This window comes from Saccoglossus kowalevskii, chromosome 13 (genome assembly GCF_978046115.1).
Source record: "Saccoglossus kowalevskii chromosome 13, keSacKowa6.1, whole genome shotgun sequence".
NCBI lineage: Eukaryota > Metazoa > Hemichordata > Enteropneusta > Harrimaniidae > Saccoglossus > Saccoglossus kowalevskii.
This window is the reverse complement of record NC_140653.1, coordinates 7,434,236-7,452,894: the sequence shown is the minus strand read 5'-3', so window position 1 is coordinate 7,452,894 and position 18,659 is coordinate 7,434,236. Positions and strand designations below refer to the sequence as shown.

Below are 18,659 nucleotides of genomic sequence, written 5' to 3'. Positions count from 1 at the left end.
CCAGGCAACCAATCCCATCCTGCCTCACAATACCATGCAACCAATCCCCACCCTGCCTCAAAATACCAGCTAACCAATCTTATCTCATCCTGCCTCACAATACCAGGCAACCAATCACATTCTGCCCCACATTGTAAGGTAACCAATCCCATCCTGCCTCACAATACCAGGCAACCAACCCCCTCCTGCCTCACACAATACTGGGTAACCAAACCCATCCTGCCTCACAATACCAGGCAACCAGGCCCCTGCTGCCTCACAATACCAGGTAACAAATCACATCCTGCCTCACAATACCAGGCAACCAATCACATCCTGCCCCACAATACCAAGTGAACATTGCATCTCAAATTAAAGTTACTAGAACATTTTCTATGCATATATAATCATTATTACAAGACTAATAGTAATAATAATAATAAAATAAAATAAATTTATTTCTTCATAAAACTAGGTACAAGACAAAGATAATAACACCAAAAGTTATTTTGAAGTTAAAAATTCAATTCTTGCTTTTTCTTCTCCCACAATTGTTTCAGTGTTTCTTTAACTTTGTCTGCTTCAAATATATAGTTTATACTTTGGTAAGAAAGTTGCCATATTTGTTCTTTGCTTAAATCAAAAGTCTTGGCAGCTAGTGAATACTCTTCTGATAAAGTAGTGGCATAGACTCCTTTGTCATCAGTCTGAAAATATAAATTATTTGTATAATGTCCAGTCTACAAACCCTGTAATGTTTTTTCAAGAGAGGCCATTGAAATAGTGCACTTTGCCACACGCACAGTATACTCTGACACACGCACAGTATACTTTGCCACACGCACAGTATACTTTGCCACACGCACAGTATACTTTGCCACACGCACAGTATACTTTGCCACACGCACAGTATACTTTGCCACACGCACAGTATACTTTGTCACATGCACAGCATACTTTGCCACACGCACAGCATACCTCGCCACACGCACAGAATACTTATCCACATGCACAGCACACTTATCCACACATGCACAGTACACTTACCCACACGCACAGCATACTTATCCATATGCACAGCACACTTATCCACACGCACAGCATACTTATCCACACACGCACAGCATACTTATCCACACACGCACAGCATACTTATCCACACACGCACAGCATACTTATCCACACACGCACAGCATACTTATCCACACATGCACAGCATACTTATCCACACACGCACAGCATACTTATCCACACACGCACAGCACTTATCCACACACACAGCATACTTATCCACACACGTACAGCATACTTATCCACACACACAGCATACTTTGCCACACACACAGCATACTTTGCCACACACACAGCATACTTTGCCACATACACAGTATATTTGTTCACACACAACATACTTATCCCATGAATTGTGGAGCCACCATTGGATTAACTTTTAATATAGTTGCGATATGAACTTGATTAAAACGCGTTCCTATATAGGGTTGCATTTTAATTGGAGTTTAATTAAACTCAATTACAATGCAATACAATAGAGAATTGCACTTTAATTAAGTTTAATTAAACTAGAGTTGAATATCCCGTGACTGAACATAGAAATGTTTGCGAAGCTTAGGTTTAGTATTGGGGTAAGGTATGGTACAATTATATTAATATTAATATAAACTGAACCATACCTTCCCCGTTACTAAACCTAAGCTTTGCAAACCTGACTTAAATTCGATTAAATATTAATATAAATTATGAAACATTGTGGAGCCCCATGTTAGAGGCTCCACTTGTACAAAGGGCTCCACTTTGTTAGTGTATGTCTGGACTACTGGCTCTACTTCTACGTCTGCACCAACACACACACGGCATACTTTGCCACATGGCATACTTTGCCACACACACAAAACAATTTGCCAAACACACAGTGCACTTTTTTCACACATACATACAGTGCACTTCCTAACACAGTGCACTTTGCCACACGCACAGTGCACTTTGCCACACACACAGTGCACTTTGCCACACACACAGTGCACTTAGCCACACACACAGTGCACTTTGCCACATATACACTGCACTTTGCCACACACAGTGCACTTTGCCACAAACACAGCGCACTTTGCCACATATACAGTGCACTTAGCCACACACACAGTGCACTTTGTCACACATACAGTGCACTTTGCCACATATACAGTGCACTTTGCCACACACACAGAGCACTTTGCCACACACACAGAGCACTTTGCCACACATACAGCGCACTTAGCCACACACGCAGTGCGCTTTGCCACACATACACTGCACTTAGCCACACATACAGTGCACTTAGCCACACACACAGTGCACTTAGCCACACACACAGTGCACTTAGCCACACACACAGTGCACTTAGCCACACACACAGTGCACTTTGCCACACGCAGTGCACTTTGCCACATATACAGTGCACTTAGCCACACACACAGTGCACTTAGCCACACACACAGAGCACTTTGCCACACATACAGCGCACTTAGCCACACACACAGTGCGCTTTGCCACACATACACTGCACTTAGCCACACATACAGTGCACTTAGCCACACACACAGTGCACTTAGCCACACACACAGTGCGCTTTGCCACACATACACTGCACTTAGCCACACATACAGTGCACTTAGCCACACACACAGTGCACTTAGCCACACACACAGTGCACTTTGCCACACATGCAGTGCACTTAGCCACACACACAGTGCACTTTGCCACACATGCAGTGCACTTAGCCACACACACAGTGCACTTAGCCACACACACAGTGCACTTAGCCACACATACAGTGCACTTTGCCACACGTACAGTGCACTTAGCCACACATACAGTGCACTTTGCCACACACACAGTGCACTTTGCCACACACACAGTGCACTTAGCCACACACACAGTGCACTTTGCCACATATACACTGCACTTTGCCACACACACAGTGCACTTTGCCACATATACACTGCACTTTGCCCCACACACAGCGCACTTTGCCACATATACAGTGCACTTAGCCACACACACAGTGCACTTTGTCACACATACAGTGCACTTTGCCACATATACAGTGCACTTTGCCACACACACAGTGCACTTTGCCACACATACAGCGCACTTAGCCACACATACAGTGCGCTTTGCCACACACACAGTGCGCTTTGCCACACACACAGTGCGCTTTGCCACACATACACTGCACTTAGCCACACATACAGTGCACTTAGCCACACACACAGTGCACTTAGCCACACACACAGTGCACTTAGCCACACACACAGTGCACTTAGCCACACACGCAGTGCACTTTGCCACACATGCAGTGCACTTAGCCACATATACAGTGCACTTTGCCACACACACAGTGCACTTAGCCACACACAGTGCACTTAGCCACACGTACAGTGCACTTTGCCACACGTACAGTGCACTTAGCCACACATACAGTGCACTTAGCCACACACAGTGCACTTTGCCACGCACACAGTGCACTTAGCCACACACATTGCACTTTGCCACACACACAGTGCACTTAGCCACACACATTGCACTTAGCCACACACACAGTGCACTTTGCCACACACACAGTGCACTTAGCCACACACACAGTGCACTTAGCCACACACATTGCACTTAGCCACACATACAGTGCACTTTGCCACACACACAGTGCACTTTGCCACACACACAGTGCACTTTGCCACACACACAGTGCACTTTGCCACACACACAGTGCACTTTGCCACACACACATTGCACTTAGCCACACATACAGTGCACTTTGCCACACACACAGTGCACTTAGCCACACACAGTGCACTTTGCCACACACACAGTGCACTTTGCCACACACACAGTGCACTTTTTTCACACATAAAAATATACTGGTACTTACACAAATAGCAAGAGGGTGATTTGAACTATACCAGAACTTGAAATGATGATTATCAAATGATTTAACTGACTGGCACATAACATTAGAAGACAAACATAATTCTGAAACAAAGCATAAAATAATTGAACGTTACTTTATTTTATGTTCTACAGATTGTGTATGTATCACAATTACTGTAGTCTTAGCAACCAGGATAAAACAGACTTTTTATGAAAGTCACTAAGCATGCTACTACAACAACCTATAAATTTTCTGAAAGCTTGAATATATGTGTATATGACAGTGTAATTTGTTGAAAAGATTACCTAATGGCCAATTTTGCTACTGTGCTTTTTTGACTATATTCCAACAATTGAAAACACTTTCAGCCACACAAATGACCTTTAAATTGCCAAAGGTTTGTTTAATGTATTGGACTGTGATTGGCCACGCCATGGTTTCCTTGGTGCAGGAACTACTATCAGGGTTCATGTAGTATTGCAGGGCTCTACTTTTTGTTGGGCTAGCTAGTAAAATAGGAGTGTGATAGGCTTTGTGTTTTATATCAAGGATATATGGTGGTACAACAAGTCTACAGTGCTGGTACAACAAGTCTACAGTGCTGGTACAACAAGTCTACAGTGCAGGTACAACAAGTCTACAGTGCAGGTACAACAAGTCTACAGTGCAAGTACAACAAGTCTACAGTGCAGGTACAACAAGTCTACAGTGCAGGTACAACAAGTCTACAGTGCAGGTACAACAAGTCTACAGTGCAGGTACAACAAGTCTACAGTGCAGGTACAACAAGTCTACAGTGCAGGTACAACAAGTCTACAGTGCTGGTACAACAAGTCTACAGTGCTGGTACAACAAGTCTACAGTGCTGGTACAACAAGTCTACAGTGCAGGTACAACAAGTCTACAGTGCAGGTACAACAAGTCTACAGTGCAGGTACAACAAGTCTACAGTGCAGGTACAACAAGTCTACAGTGCTGGTACAACAAGTCTACAGTGCTGGTACAACAAGTCTACAGTGCAGGTACAACAAGTCTACAGTGCAGGTACAACAAGTCTACAGTGCTTGTACAACAAGTCTACAGTGCAGGTACAACAAGTCTACAGTGCAGGTACAACAAGTCTACAGTGCAGGTACAACAAGTCTACAGTGCTGGTACAACAAGTCTACAGTGCAGGTACAACAAGTCTACAGTGCAGGTACAACAAGTCTACAGTGCTGGTACAACAAGTCTACAGTGCTGGTACAACAAGTCTACAGTGCAGGTACAACAAGTCTACAGTGCAGGTACAACAAGTCTACAGTGCAGGTACAACAAGTCTACAGTGCTGGTACAACAAGTCTACAGTGCTGGTACAACAAGTCTACAGTGCTGGTACAACAAGTCTACAGTGCTGGTACAACAAGTCTACAGTGCTGGTACAAGTGTATGATATTTTGTCTTACCTAGCGGTGTATGATATTTTGTGTTACCTAGTGGTGTATGATATTTTGTCTTACCTAGTGGTGTATGATATTTTGTCTTACCTAGTGGTGTATGATATTTTGTCTTACCTAGTGGTGTATGATATTTTGTCTTACCTAGCGGTGTATGATATTTTGTCTTACCTAGTAGTGTATGATATTTTGTCTTACCTAGTGGTGTATGATATTTTGTCTTACCTAGTGGTGTATGATATTTTGTCTTACCTAGTAGTGTATTATATTTTGTCTTATCTAGCAGTGTACGATATTTTGTCTTACCTAGCGGTGTATGATATTTTGTCTTACCTAGTGGTGTATGATATTTTGTCTTACCTAGTAGTGTATTATATTTTGTCTTATCTAGCAGTGTACGATATTTTGTCTTACCTAGCGGTGTATGATATTTTGTCTTACCTAGTGGTGTATGATATTTTGTCTTACCTAGTAGTGTATGATATTTTGTCTTACCTAGTGGTGTATGATATTTTGTCTTACCTAGCGGTGTATGATATTTTGTCTTACCTAGTGGCGTATGATATTTTGTCTTACCAAGTGGTGTATGATATTTTGTCTTACCTAGTGGTGTATGATATTTTGTCTTACCTAGTGGTGTATGATATTTTGTCTTACCTAGTGGTGTATGATATTTTGTCTTACCTAGTGGTGTATGATATTTTGTCTTACCTAGTGGTGTATAATATTTTGTCTTACCTAGTGGCGTATGATATTTTGTCTTACCTAGTGGCGTATGATATTTTGTCTTACCTAGCGGTGTATGATATTTTGTCTTACCTAGTGGCGTATGATATTTTGTCTTACCAAGTGGTGTATGATATTTTGTCTTACCTAGTGGTGTATGATATTTTGTCTTACCTAGTGGTGTATGATATTTTGTCTTACCTAGTGGTGTATGATATTTTGTCTTACCTAGTGGTGTATGATATTTTGTCTTACCTAGTGGTGTATAATATTTTGTCTTACCTAGTGGCGTATGATATTTTGTCTTACCTAGTGGCGTATGATATTTTGTCTTACCTAGCGATGTATGATATTTTGTCTTACCTAGTGGTGTATGATATTTTGTCTTACCTAGTGGTATATGATATTTTGTCTTACCTAGTGGTGTATGATATTTTGTCTTACCTAGTGGTGTATGATATTTTGTCTTACCTAGTGGTGTATGATATTTTGTCTTACCTAGTGGTGTATGATATTTTGTCTTACCTAGTGGTGTATGATATTTTGTCTTACCGAGTGGTGTATGATATTTTGTCTTACCTAGCGGTGTATGATATTTTGTCTTACCTAGTGGTGTATGATATTTTGTCTTACCTAGTGGTGTATGATATTTTGTCTTACCTAGCGGTGTATGATATTTTGTCTTACCTAGTAGTGTATGATATTTTGTCTTACCTAGCGGTGTATGATATTTTGTCTTACCTAGTGGTGTATAATATTTTGTCTTTCCTAGTAGTGTATGATATTTTGTCTTACCGAGTGGTGTATGATATTTTGTCTTACCTAGCGGTGTATGATATTTTGTCTTACCTAGCGGTGTATGATATTTTGTCTTACCTAGTGGCGTATGATATTTTGTCTTACCAAGTGGTGTATGATATTTTGTCTTACCTAGTGGTGTATGATATTTTGTCTTACCTAGTGGTGTATGATATTTTGTCTTACCTAGCGGTGTATGATATTTTGTCTTACCTAGTGGTGTATGATATTTTGTCTTACCTAGTGGTGTATGATATTTTGTCTTACCTAGCGGTGTATGATATTTTGTCTTACCTAGTAGTGTATGATATTTTGTCTTACCTAGCGGTGTATGATATTTTGTCTTACCTAGTGGCGTATGATATTTTGTCTTACCAAGTGGTGTATGATATTTTGTCTTACCTAGTGGTGTATGATATTTTGTCTTACCTAGTGGCGTATGATATTTTGTCTTACCAAGTGGTGTATGATATTTTGTCTTACCTAGTGGTATATGATATTTTGTCTTACCTAGTGGCGTATGATATTTTGTCTTACCTAGCGGTGTATGATATTTTGTCTTACCTAGTGGTGTATGATATTTTGTCTTACCTAGTAGTGTATGATATTTTGTCTTACCTAGTGGTGTATGATATTTTGTCTTACCTAGCGATGTATGATATTTTGTCTTACCTAGTGGTGTATGATATTTTGTCTTACCTAGTGGTGTATGATATTTTGTCTTACCTAGTGGTGTATAATATTTTGTCTTACCTAGTGGCGTATGATATTTTGTCTTACCTAGTGGCGTATGATATTTTGTCTTACCTAGCGATGTATGATATTTTGTCTTACCTAGTGGTGTATGATATTTTGTCTTACCTAGTGGTATATGATATTTTGTCTTACCTAGTGGTGTATGATATTTTGTCTTACCTAGTGGTGTATGATATTTTGTCTCACCTAGTGGTGTATGATATTTTGTCTTGCCTCGTAGTGTATGATATTTTGTCTTACCTAGTAGTGTATGATATTTTGTCTTACCTAGTAGTGTATGATATTTTGTCTTACCTAGTGGTGTATGATATTTTGTCTTACCTAGTGGTGTATGATATTTTGTCTTACCTAGTGGTGTATGATATTTTGTCTTACCTAGTGGTGTATGATATTTTGTCTTACCTAGTGGTGTATGATATTTTGTCTTACCGAGTGGTGTATGATATTTTGTCTTACCTAGCGGTGTATGATATTTTGTCTTACCTAGTGGTGTATGATATTTTGTCTTACCTAGCGGTGTATGATATTTTGACTTACCTAGCGGTGTCAGATATTTTGTCTTACCTAGTGGTGTATGATATTTTGTCTTACCTAGTGGTGTATGATATTTTGTCTTACCTAGTGGTGTATGATATTTTGTCTTACCTAGCGGTGTATGATATTTTGTCTTACCTAGTAGTGTATGATATTTTGTCTTACCTAGCGGTGTATGATATTTTGTCTTACCTAGTGGTGTATAATATTTTGTCTTTCCTAGTAGTGTATGATATTTTGTCTTACCGAGTGGTGTATGATATTTTGTCTTACCTAGCGGTGTATGATATTTTGTCTTACCTAGCGGTGTATGATATTTTGTCTTACCTAGTGGTGTATGATATTTTGTCTTACCTAGCGGTGTCAGATATTTTGTCTTACCTAGTGGTGTATGATATTTTGTCTTACCTAGTGGTGTATGATATTTTGTCTTACCTAGTGGTGTATGATATTTTGTCTTACTTAGTGGTGTATAATATTTTGTCTTTCCTAGTAGTGTATGATATTTTGTCTTACCTAGTGGCGTATGATATTTTGTCTTACCTAGTGGCGTATGATATTTTGTCTTACCTAGCGATGTATGATATTTTGTCTTACCTAGTGGTGTATGATATTTTGTCTTACCTAGTGGTATATGATATTTTGTCTTACCTAGTGGTGTATGATATTTTGTCTTACCTAGTAGTGTATGATATTTTGTCTTACCTAGTGGTGTATGATATTTTGTCTTACCTAGCGGTGTATGATATTTTGTCTTACCTAGTGGTGTATGATATTTTGTCTTACCTAGTGGTGTATGATATTTTGTCTTACCTAGCGGTGTATGATATTTTGTCTTACCTAGTAGTGTATGATATTTTGTCTTACCTAGCGGTGTATGATATTTTGTCTTACCTAGCGATGTATGATATTTTGTCTTACCTAGTAGTGTATGATATTTTGTCTTACCTAGTGGTGTATAATATTTTGTCTTTCCTAGTAGTGTATGATATTTTGTCTTACCGAGTGGTGTATGATATTTTGTCTTACCAAGTGGTGTATGATATTTTGTCTTACCTAGCGGTGTATGATATTTTGTCTTACCTAGTGGTGTATGATATTTTGTCTTACCTAGTGGTGTATGATATTTTGTCTTACCTAGCGGTGTATGATATTTTGTCTTACCTAGTAGTGTATGATATTTTGTCTTACCTAGCGGTGTATGATATTTTGTCTTACCTAGTGGTGTATAATATTTTGTCTTTCCTAGTAGTGTATGATATTTTGTCTTACCGAGTGGTGTATGATATTTTGTCTTACCTAGCGGTGTATGATATTTTGTCTTACCTAGCGGTGTATGATATTTTGTCTTACCTAGTGGTGTATGATATTTTGTCTTACCTAGCGGTGTATGATATTTTGACTTACCTAGCGGTGTATGATATTTTGTCTTACCTAGCGGTGTCAGATATTTTGTCTTACCTAGTGGTGTATGATATTTTGTCTTACCTAGTGGTGTATGATATTTTGTCTTACCTAGTGGTGTATGATATTTTGTCTTACTTAGTGGTGTATAATATTTTGTCTTTCCTAGTAGTGTATGATATTTTGTCTTACCTAGTGGCGTATGATATTTTGTCTTACCTAGTGGCGTATGATATTTTGTCTTACCTAGCGATGTATGATATTTTGTCTTACCTAGTGGTGTATGATATTTTGTCTTACCTAGTGGTATATGATATTTTGTCTTACCTAGCGGTGTATGATATTTTGTCTTACCTAGTGGTGTATAATATTTTGTCTTTCCTAGTAGTGTATGATATTTTGTCTTACCGAGTGGTGTATGATATTTTGTCTTACCTAGCGGTGTATGATATTTTGACTTACCTAGCGGTGTCAGATATTTTGTCTTACCTAGTGGTGTATGATATTTTGTCTTACCTAGTGGTGTATGATATTTTGTCTTACCTAGTGGTGTATGATATTTTGTCTTACTTAGTGGTGTATAATATTTTGTCTTTCCTAGTAGTGTATGATATTTTGTCTTACCTAGTGGCGTATGATATTTTGTCTTACCTAGTGGCGTATGATATTTTGTCTTACCTAGCGATGTATGATATTTTGTCTTACCTAGTGGTGTATGATATTTTGTCTTACCTAGTGGTATATGATATTTTGTCTTACCTAGTGGTGTATGATATTTTGTCTTACCTAGTAGTGTATGATATTTTGTCTTACCTAGTGGTATATGATATTTTGTCTTACCTAGTGGTGTATGATATTTTGTCTTTCCTAGTAGTGTATGATATTTTGTCTTACCTAGTGGCGTATGATATTTTGTCTTACCTAGTGGCGTATGATATTTTGTCTTACCTAGTGATGTATGATATTTTGTCTTACCTAGTGGTGTATGATATTTTGTCTTACCTAGTGGTATATGATATTTTGTCTTACCTAGCGGTGTATGATATTTTGTCTTACCTAGTGGTGTATAATATTTTGTCTTTCCTAGTAGTGTATGATATTTTGTCTTACCGAGTGGTGTATGATATTTTGTCTTACCTAGCGGTGTATGATATTTTGTCTTACCTAGCGGTGTATGATATTTTGTCTTACCTAGTGGTGTATGATATTTTGTCTTACCTAGCGGTGTATGATATTTTGACTTACCTAGCGGTGTCAGATATTTTGTCTTACCTAGTAGTGTATGATATTTTGTCTTACCTAGTAGTGTATGATATTTTGTCTTACCGAGTGGTGTATGATATTTTGTCTTACCTAGCGGTGTATGATATTTTGTCTTACCTAGTGGTGTATGATATTTTGTCTTACCTAGTGGTGTATGATATTTTGTCTTACCTAGTGGTGTATGATATTTTGTCTTACTTAGTGGTGTATAATATTTTGTCTTTCCTAGTAGTGTATGATATTTTGTCTTACCTAGTGGCGTATGATATTTTGTCTTACCTAGTGGCGTATGATATTTTGTCTTACCTAGCGATGTATGATATTTTGTCTTACCTAGTGGTGTATGATATTTTGTCTTACCTAGTGGTATATGATATTTTGTCTTACCTAGTGGTGTATGATATTTTGTCTTACCTAGTAGTGTATGATATTTTGTCTTACCTAGTGGTGTATGATATTTTGTCTTACCTAGCGGTGTATGATATTTTGTCTTACCTAGTGGTGTATGATATTTTGTCTTACCTAGTGGTGTATGATATTTTGTCTTACCTAGCGGTGTATGATATTTTGTCTTACCTAGTAGTGTATGATATTTTGTCTTACCTAGCGGTGTATGATATTTTGTCTTACCTAGTGGTGTATAATATTTTGTCTTTCCTAGTAGTGTATGATATTTTGTCTTACCGAGTGGTGTATGATATTTTGTCTTACCTAGTGGTGTATGATATTTTGTCTTACTTAGTGGTGTATAATATTTTGTCTTTCCTAGTAGTGTATGATATTTTGTCTTACCGAGTGGTGTATGATATTTTGTCTTACCTAGTAGTGTATGATATTTTGTCTTACCTAGTAGTGTACGATATTTTGTCTTACCTAGTGGTGTATGATAATTTGTCTTACCTAGTGGTGTATGATATTTTGTCTTACCTAGCGGTGTATGATATTTTGTCTTACCTAGTGGTGTATGATATTTTGTCTTACCTAGCAGTGTACGATATTTTGTCTTACCTAGCGGTGTACGATATTTTGTTTTACCTAGTGGTGTATGATATTTTGTCTTACCTCATGGTGTATGATATTTTGTCTTACCTAGCGGTGTATGATATTTTGTCTTACCTAGTGGTTTTTGGTATTCTTTCATCAATGAAACAAGGTGGTCTGACCCGCCATAATCGGGGTGTAAACATGTTCCATGTCCAATTCTGTCTGGTAAGATTTGTAAAAGAGCCTCATCATCTGTCATACTGGCAACCTAGAAAACACAATGTTGTCCATCACATTTCATAGATTCACGAACATTGCAATATATTATACTGGACAGTAAACCAGCTGAGCCTATTTAGCCAATCTTCACAATTGATGTACCTTCATAGAGATGATTTGATGTAATGCATACCTCTGCAATGTGTATAGCTATTTTTAAACCTCTATCTTTTGCATACTTTAACACTGATATCAAATGACTTGCATCAACCTATGAACAAAAAATAAGGCTATATATTTAGTTGTATATGTTTTTATATATAATACCATATTATTTTCTCTAAAGTCAGCAGACACAAGTGATTATTGACAGACTTATGTAAAACAGGAAAGAGGAACAATTTCTAAAATAATGCTGAATCAGAGCAAGTACCCGATATGCTAATTTTGTTGATGCCACGTTGTTTTAATTCACACGAATGTCTTGTGTACGCTGTATATCAATTCTCTTCATTCATGTTTTCTGCTCAAATTTGGTAGAATTTGTTTTAATTCAACCAACATTTTGGAGGGACTGAATAATCATACACACATAAGCTTGCCAAAATGACTCATTTCCACGACAACCCGTAGTTATCGTTTCCGTATATAAACCCAGAGGCTTCGGACAACTTTCTGGCAGCATGTACAATGAAAGTGTGGCAGTATGTGATGTCACACTGTGTAATATGCATTTTTGATCTGTCCTGTATTACCTCACACTGTGAAAGTTTGCACATCATATATGTGATAAAGTACAGAACTGATTCTAGTACATGTGTGATATAGAACTAAGCCAGTCCTGTACCATACATAATGTCATTAGACAATATGGTTACATTGTACCTACCTTTGGATCACCGCTCAAGTCTACTCCTAATACTATCCCATCACTAGACTTTTTGTATTCTTCAGCTAAATCAACTATTTCCATGGCAACCTCTTTAGATACCCTTCGATCGATGGATAAAAGTAGCCTATAAGTAAACAATCAGTATCAACTTAGTCTTAGTCTGTAATTAAATCAATTTTAAATTAATCCTTGCCTACAGAACAATGGACCATTTTTTGCTCACTGTGAGATCCTAAGTTGGGACAGCTGTTATAGCTCCGCTGTATACTGTAAAATACTTAATTTTTGATGAAAAGTCTTTTGAGGTGTTTTGTAATGAATTTAATTTCACTGTGTTGAATGTAAAATATAGAGAAAAGTTATTTTCACTGAATCATTCCTTCAGGGAAAATAGGTAAAATTAATTCTAAGTGAAAATAAAGTATTTTACAGCAGTTAGACATTTGAAAATAGCATTTTTTACCAAAAATATTAAAGAATATTGAAAATTAGAAAAATGAATATATCATCACAAAATGTTATCAAAAAAAAGCTTAGAAAGAACTCTCATGTTCTGAAGGTATTGAACAACATGAAGTACAAATAAGGAATACTGTATTTACTATATATTTACAGTTAGCACATGTGAATCTATTAGAGCAAATAAACTATTTAAAAATATACCTGCAAGCAATGATCAGGATAGTCCTAAGTAACTATGATTTAATAATTACAAATAGTGAATGAAATAATGACCATATATTACCCCAGAGCATCTATGTTCCAAGTTTCATTAAAATCTGATTATTATCTATTCCTGGTAACCATCCTGACTCCATCCACATATCCCTTCTTGGCTACCATCGTCACTCTCCCCACATATCCCTTCTTGACTACCATCATGACTCTACCCACATATCCTTTCTTGGCTACCATCTTCACTCTCCCCACATATCCCTCCTTGGCTACCATCCTCACTTTCCCCACATATCCCTTCTTGACTACCATCATGACTCTCTCCACACATCCCTTCTTGACTACCATCCTCACTTTCTCCACATATCCCTTTTTGACTACCATCCTGACTCTCCCCACATATCCCTTCTTGACTACCATCCTGACTCTCCCCACATATCCCTTCTTGACTACCATCCTCACTCTCCCCACATATCCCTTCTTGACTACCATCCTCACTCTCCCCATATATCCCTTCTTGACTACCATCCTCACTTTCCCCACATATCCCTTTTTGACTACCATCCTCACTCTCACCACATATCCCTTCTTGACTACCATCCTGACTCTCCCCACATATCCCTTCTTGACTACCATCCTGACTCTCCCCACATATCCCTTCTTGACTACCATCCTCACTCTCCCCACATATCCCTTCTTGACTACCATCCTCACTCTCCCCATATATCCCTTTTTGACTACCATCCTGGTTCCACCCACATATCCCTTCTCGACTACCATCCTGGTTCCACCCACATATCCCTTCCTGTCTATCATTCAAAGCATCCTGAATTGAATTTTGTAAGCTGACATATTGTTATACACTAAACCTACCTAACTATAGTGTTTATACCAGCTTGTTGGCATTGCTGAATACCAAGGAGAACTGTGTCAATGTATTGCCTTTTTGTCATACCTATAACAGACAATGGTGACCATGCATATTAGTAAAATTGAAAAAAAAACACATTACATTATAAACTTAAAAGCATATATACAGGTTCCTGGCATACTAGGACAATAATTTCACTTCAAATTTACAAGATTCAAATTAATAATAAAATAGGTAATTCAATAAGTAACAGAATTTTCCTCATCTGAAAATATTTCCAGAAACTATACATTTATAGTCTGTGCACACAACTAATTCTTTGGCATTTCATATTCTTTCACAACATAACTATGGCAACATGCGTGTTTACATAAAGCTGGGTTAAGACACATTTCCAACTGAAAAACAAACAAACTTGTGAATCACTGCAAGTTATACCACAATGTCATAATGTCAGTATTTCATCTATCAACCCTATCGTACATGAATTTTAGAAGGACACTGCCAACACTCATTTGACATTTCCTGTTAAAAATGTGAAAAAAATTTGAAAAACTGAATTATTAATTTTATTTGTACATGTACAGACCATATGCAAACTTTTATTTTTAAAAGTGAGTATGATTGTCATCCATAATTTCAACTTATTCTTTGTGTTATTTACCAATGTTACTAACATGAGAAATAATCATGTAGATTACTATACTGTTATATATGGTGGTTTTAAATGTGAGCATTAAGCCAGCTTTAAGTTAGGTAAATGTTAAGATGCATTCAGACCAAAGTATGACTAACTCAAATTCTATATGGCTGTGTGTAAAACTCAAAGCTGTAAGGCATACAATATTATTATTATTTCTACGAAAACAAAATAGGTATAAATGTATAGTCCCAATTTTTATTTATTTTTCATTTATTTGTTGAAACATGCAATGCTAATACATATTCTAACATGTTTGCTGAGTCCATCTTTAATAAAGGGCGATGCTAGTGATATTCATGTAAAAGTGAATTGAAAGGCATTAGCCAAAGATCAAAGACCCACAGATGAAGCTACATTTTTGTATAACATAGCTACCTGTAGTCGGTACATCTCTTGGTGTGCTTCTCAACTCTAAATAATAAACACCATCATCATTGAATTCTTCTATAACATCTTTGATTACCATGGCAACTGCATCAATATTGTCTACTAGTTTATGTATCATGCCAAATATCTGGAAACACCTACCAATAAAAATAAATAAAATGTCATCATCAGTGTTCAGAAATAAAACATATAAGTATTATGACAGAACCTCATGAATTCACTCTGATGATTGTGATTTTCAAGAGTCATGCTGTGTATTTTGTCTGTGGCCGTATTTTAATGAGAAAATCCAGTGGAAATACAGCATGGACACACTGCATCAAAGGTGTGATTTGAATACCAGTCATTAAGTAATATAATAATTTGCATATGACCAGTTAAAATTGTTCGACTTGTTTGTTTTACCAATTTGTTTTTCCGGTTGTTTTACCAATTTGTTTTACCGATTGTTTTACCAATTTGTTTTACCGATTGTTTCACCAATTTTTTTGCTTATTTTGCTTATATGCATAGCAACAGTAGAAACACTGATTGTATTTTCAGCAGTGCAACAAAATAGACTAGTACAAATGTGATAATGAATATCTGAAATGACACTATTATGGTAAATGCATAAATAAGGCTTAGCAATAAGTTGTGGAGTTGTTGAAAGTCTGGTGAGAATTCACAGGCACAAGAGTAAATACCAGGACTTGACAAAACAATAATCTTGTCTTCGATTTTGGCATACACCCATACAGCATATGAATGAACAGAGAACAGTGCATGTTATGTAGTATAAACAACACCTGTGTATTCTGTCTTAGTATCCCCTTAATCCCAGCAATGTCCATATTCAAGCATTGATTGAGTGAGTAAATACTTTACTGTTTCATGGTGATTCGAAAAATACAATAACTCAAGAGCAGGATTTTGCATTTTATGGAAATTAAGTAAATTCAATCCTCATGTTTCTGTCACTCTGGATAAATACTCTGCACAGAATATCTTGGTAATTCAGATAGCGAGAACTCTGTCTACAACACAGAATATCGAGGTAATCCAGATAGCGAGAACTCTATCTGCAATACAGAATATCGTGGTAATTCAGATAGCGAGAACTCTGTCTGCAACACAGAATATCGTGGTAATTCAGATAGCGAGAACTCTGTCTGCAATACAGAATATCGTGGTAATTCAGATAGCGAGAACTCTGTCTGCAATACAGAATATTGGTAATTCAGATAGCAAGAACTCTGTCTGCAATACAGAATATTGTGATAATTAGAAAAAAATTAATCTCTATACTCACTCCTCCATGGTTCTGTTTTCACCTTTCGTCATAGCAACCATACATTTATCTATATAATGATTCTGCTTGTGAGATTCATTATAGTCTTTATAGAGTTTATTCATTGTCTTCACACTAATAGACCCATTCAAATGTGCGTGTAACTCCTAAATGAACATCAGTAATATCAAACATGTGGTTGGAATTTGGTTAGCATGTGGTTGGAATTTGGTTAGCATGTGGTTGGAATTTGGTTAGCATGTGGTTGGAATTTGGTTAGCATGTGGTTGGAATTTGGTTAGCATGTGGTTGGAATTTGGTTAGCATGTGGCTGGCATGTTCACCTTGTTTCAGGGATTGAAGATTGTAGGTTTGATTTTTGGACCCAACTGTTTACACAGCAGTATAGTTTACGCAGGAGTACAGTCTGTGCTGCACTTGCAATTAGTACCAAAACAAATCAAAGAAAGCTTAGTACTCCTGTGTGCTGAGAATATTGAAGACACATTAAAATTAATTCAAAATTTTAGATTTGCTTTCAAACGAGAAGCTTGGCAACTAATTTTTGAGATGCATAACATAAAAAAATGTGATTCACATTACAAACATTTATAATACATATAGTCTAGTTTATTCCAGAGCACCTCTGCGATGAATTCAATTTAAATTTGATTTTTGTAGATATCAGAAATAGGCTAATAATAGATAAATCAATATGTATGTTTATCAACATTAAACTAATCATGTCTGTGGACTACCTCAATGAACCAAATGTATTATTATACAAATTAAGCAATTATTATGCATAGATTTAGGTATGTATATTGTTTCAGGGTGCCCATGTACAAAGTTTCATTATAATGTGATGATTAATCCTAACTAAACTAGTGAAAAGCTGAAAAGTAAATTATTATGCAAATTAGGTAATTATTATAGATGTATATAAACCTAAAACTAATTTGATCATCACATTGTGTTAGAGTACATATGTACCAAGATTCATTAAATTAAGATAAGTACTGTCACAGACCATCTATGTACGAAGTTTTATTGTGATTATTTATGTGATTAGAACCAAAATTATGATTTATTATGCAAAACTAATTAGGTCTTTGGATTGTTCTAGAGCATCTATGTACGAAGTTTCATTGAAAAATAATGAACTAATAGTACTTGAAATATCAAAAGCTGAAAAATGATTAATTATGCAAATTAGGTAATTAATATTTCACATATCTGTCTGTTCATCGTCCTATGTATCTATGTAAGTTTCATTGAAATGTGATGATTAGGACCTGAGATATCAGTGGAAAAGCCAAAAATTGACAAATCATTATGCAAATTAGGTTAATTATATGCATGGATTTTTACCCAAAACTAATCACATCTGTGCATTGATCCAGAGCATCTATGTACCAAGTTTCATCAAAATCTAATGAATAGCTCTTCAGATATCAGTGGAAGAGTCAAGGAACAGCTAAAAATTAGCTAATTATCATGCAAATCGGGTAATTAATATGCATGGATTTCAACCAAAACCGAATCAAATCTGCGCATTTCATTAAAATCCAACATACAGTTCTTGAGATATCCGTGGAACGGACACACACACATACATACACACATACATATACACACACATACAGACAGGGTAACTGCAAAGACTCTCATTGTGTGCGTAAAAAATGTCTAGAGAGACAATAATGACTTGAAACAGAACAATTATTAAAATTATTAATTATTATTCCATAAATATTTGATTTGATGGCATCTGCCACATCAAACAACATAACAATATTATATATATATTTTTGTGGTGAATGATTCTAGCTGA

General features: G+C 36.6%; 1 protein-coding gene across 1 annotated transcript in view; it reads right to left on the bottom strand.

Annotated features, from left to right (window-relative positions):
• Nucleotides 1-410: 410 nt before the first annotated feature.
• The window catches only part of LOC102802231 (N6-Methyl-AMP deaminase-like), a 38,823-nt gene continuing 20,574 nt past the window's right edge, over nucleotides 411-18,659 (bottom strand). The window contains exons 2-9 of the mRNA XM_085506697.1: nucleotides 16,847-16,992; nucleotides 15,544-15,692; nucleotides 14,468-14,549; nucleotides 12,917-13,043; nucleotides 12,221-12,298; nucleotides 11,941-12,076; nucleotides 3,908-4,008; nucleotides 411-686 (exon numbers count right to left, since the gene is read on the bottom strand). Of these exons, the coding sequence (XP_085362823.1) occupies nucleotides 495-686; nucleotides 3,908-4,008; nucleotides 11,941-12,076; nucleotides 12,221-12,298; nucleotides 12,917-13,043; nucleotides 14,468-14,549; nucleotides 15,544-15,692; nucleotides 16,847-16,992 (1,011 nt within the window). The 3' untranslated portion in view covers nucleotides 411-494. The remainder of the gene's footprint in view (nucleotides 687-3,907; nucleotides 4,009-11,940; nucleotides 12,077-12,220; nucleotides 12,299-12,916; nucleotides 13,044-14,467; nucleotides 14,550-15,543; nucleotides 15,693-16,846; nucleotides 16,993-18,659) is intronic.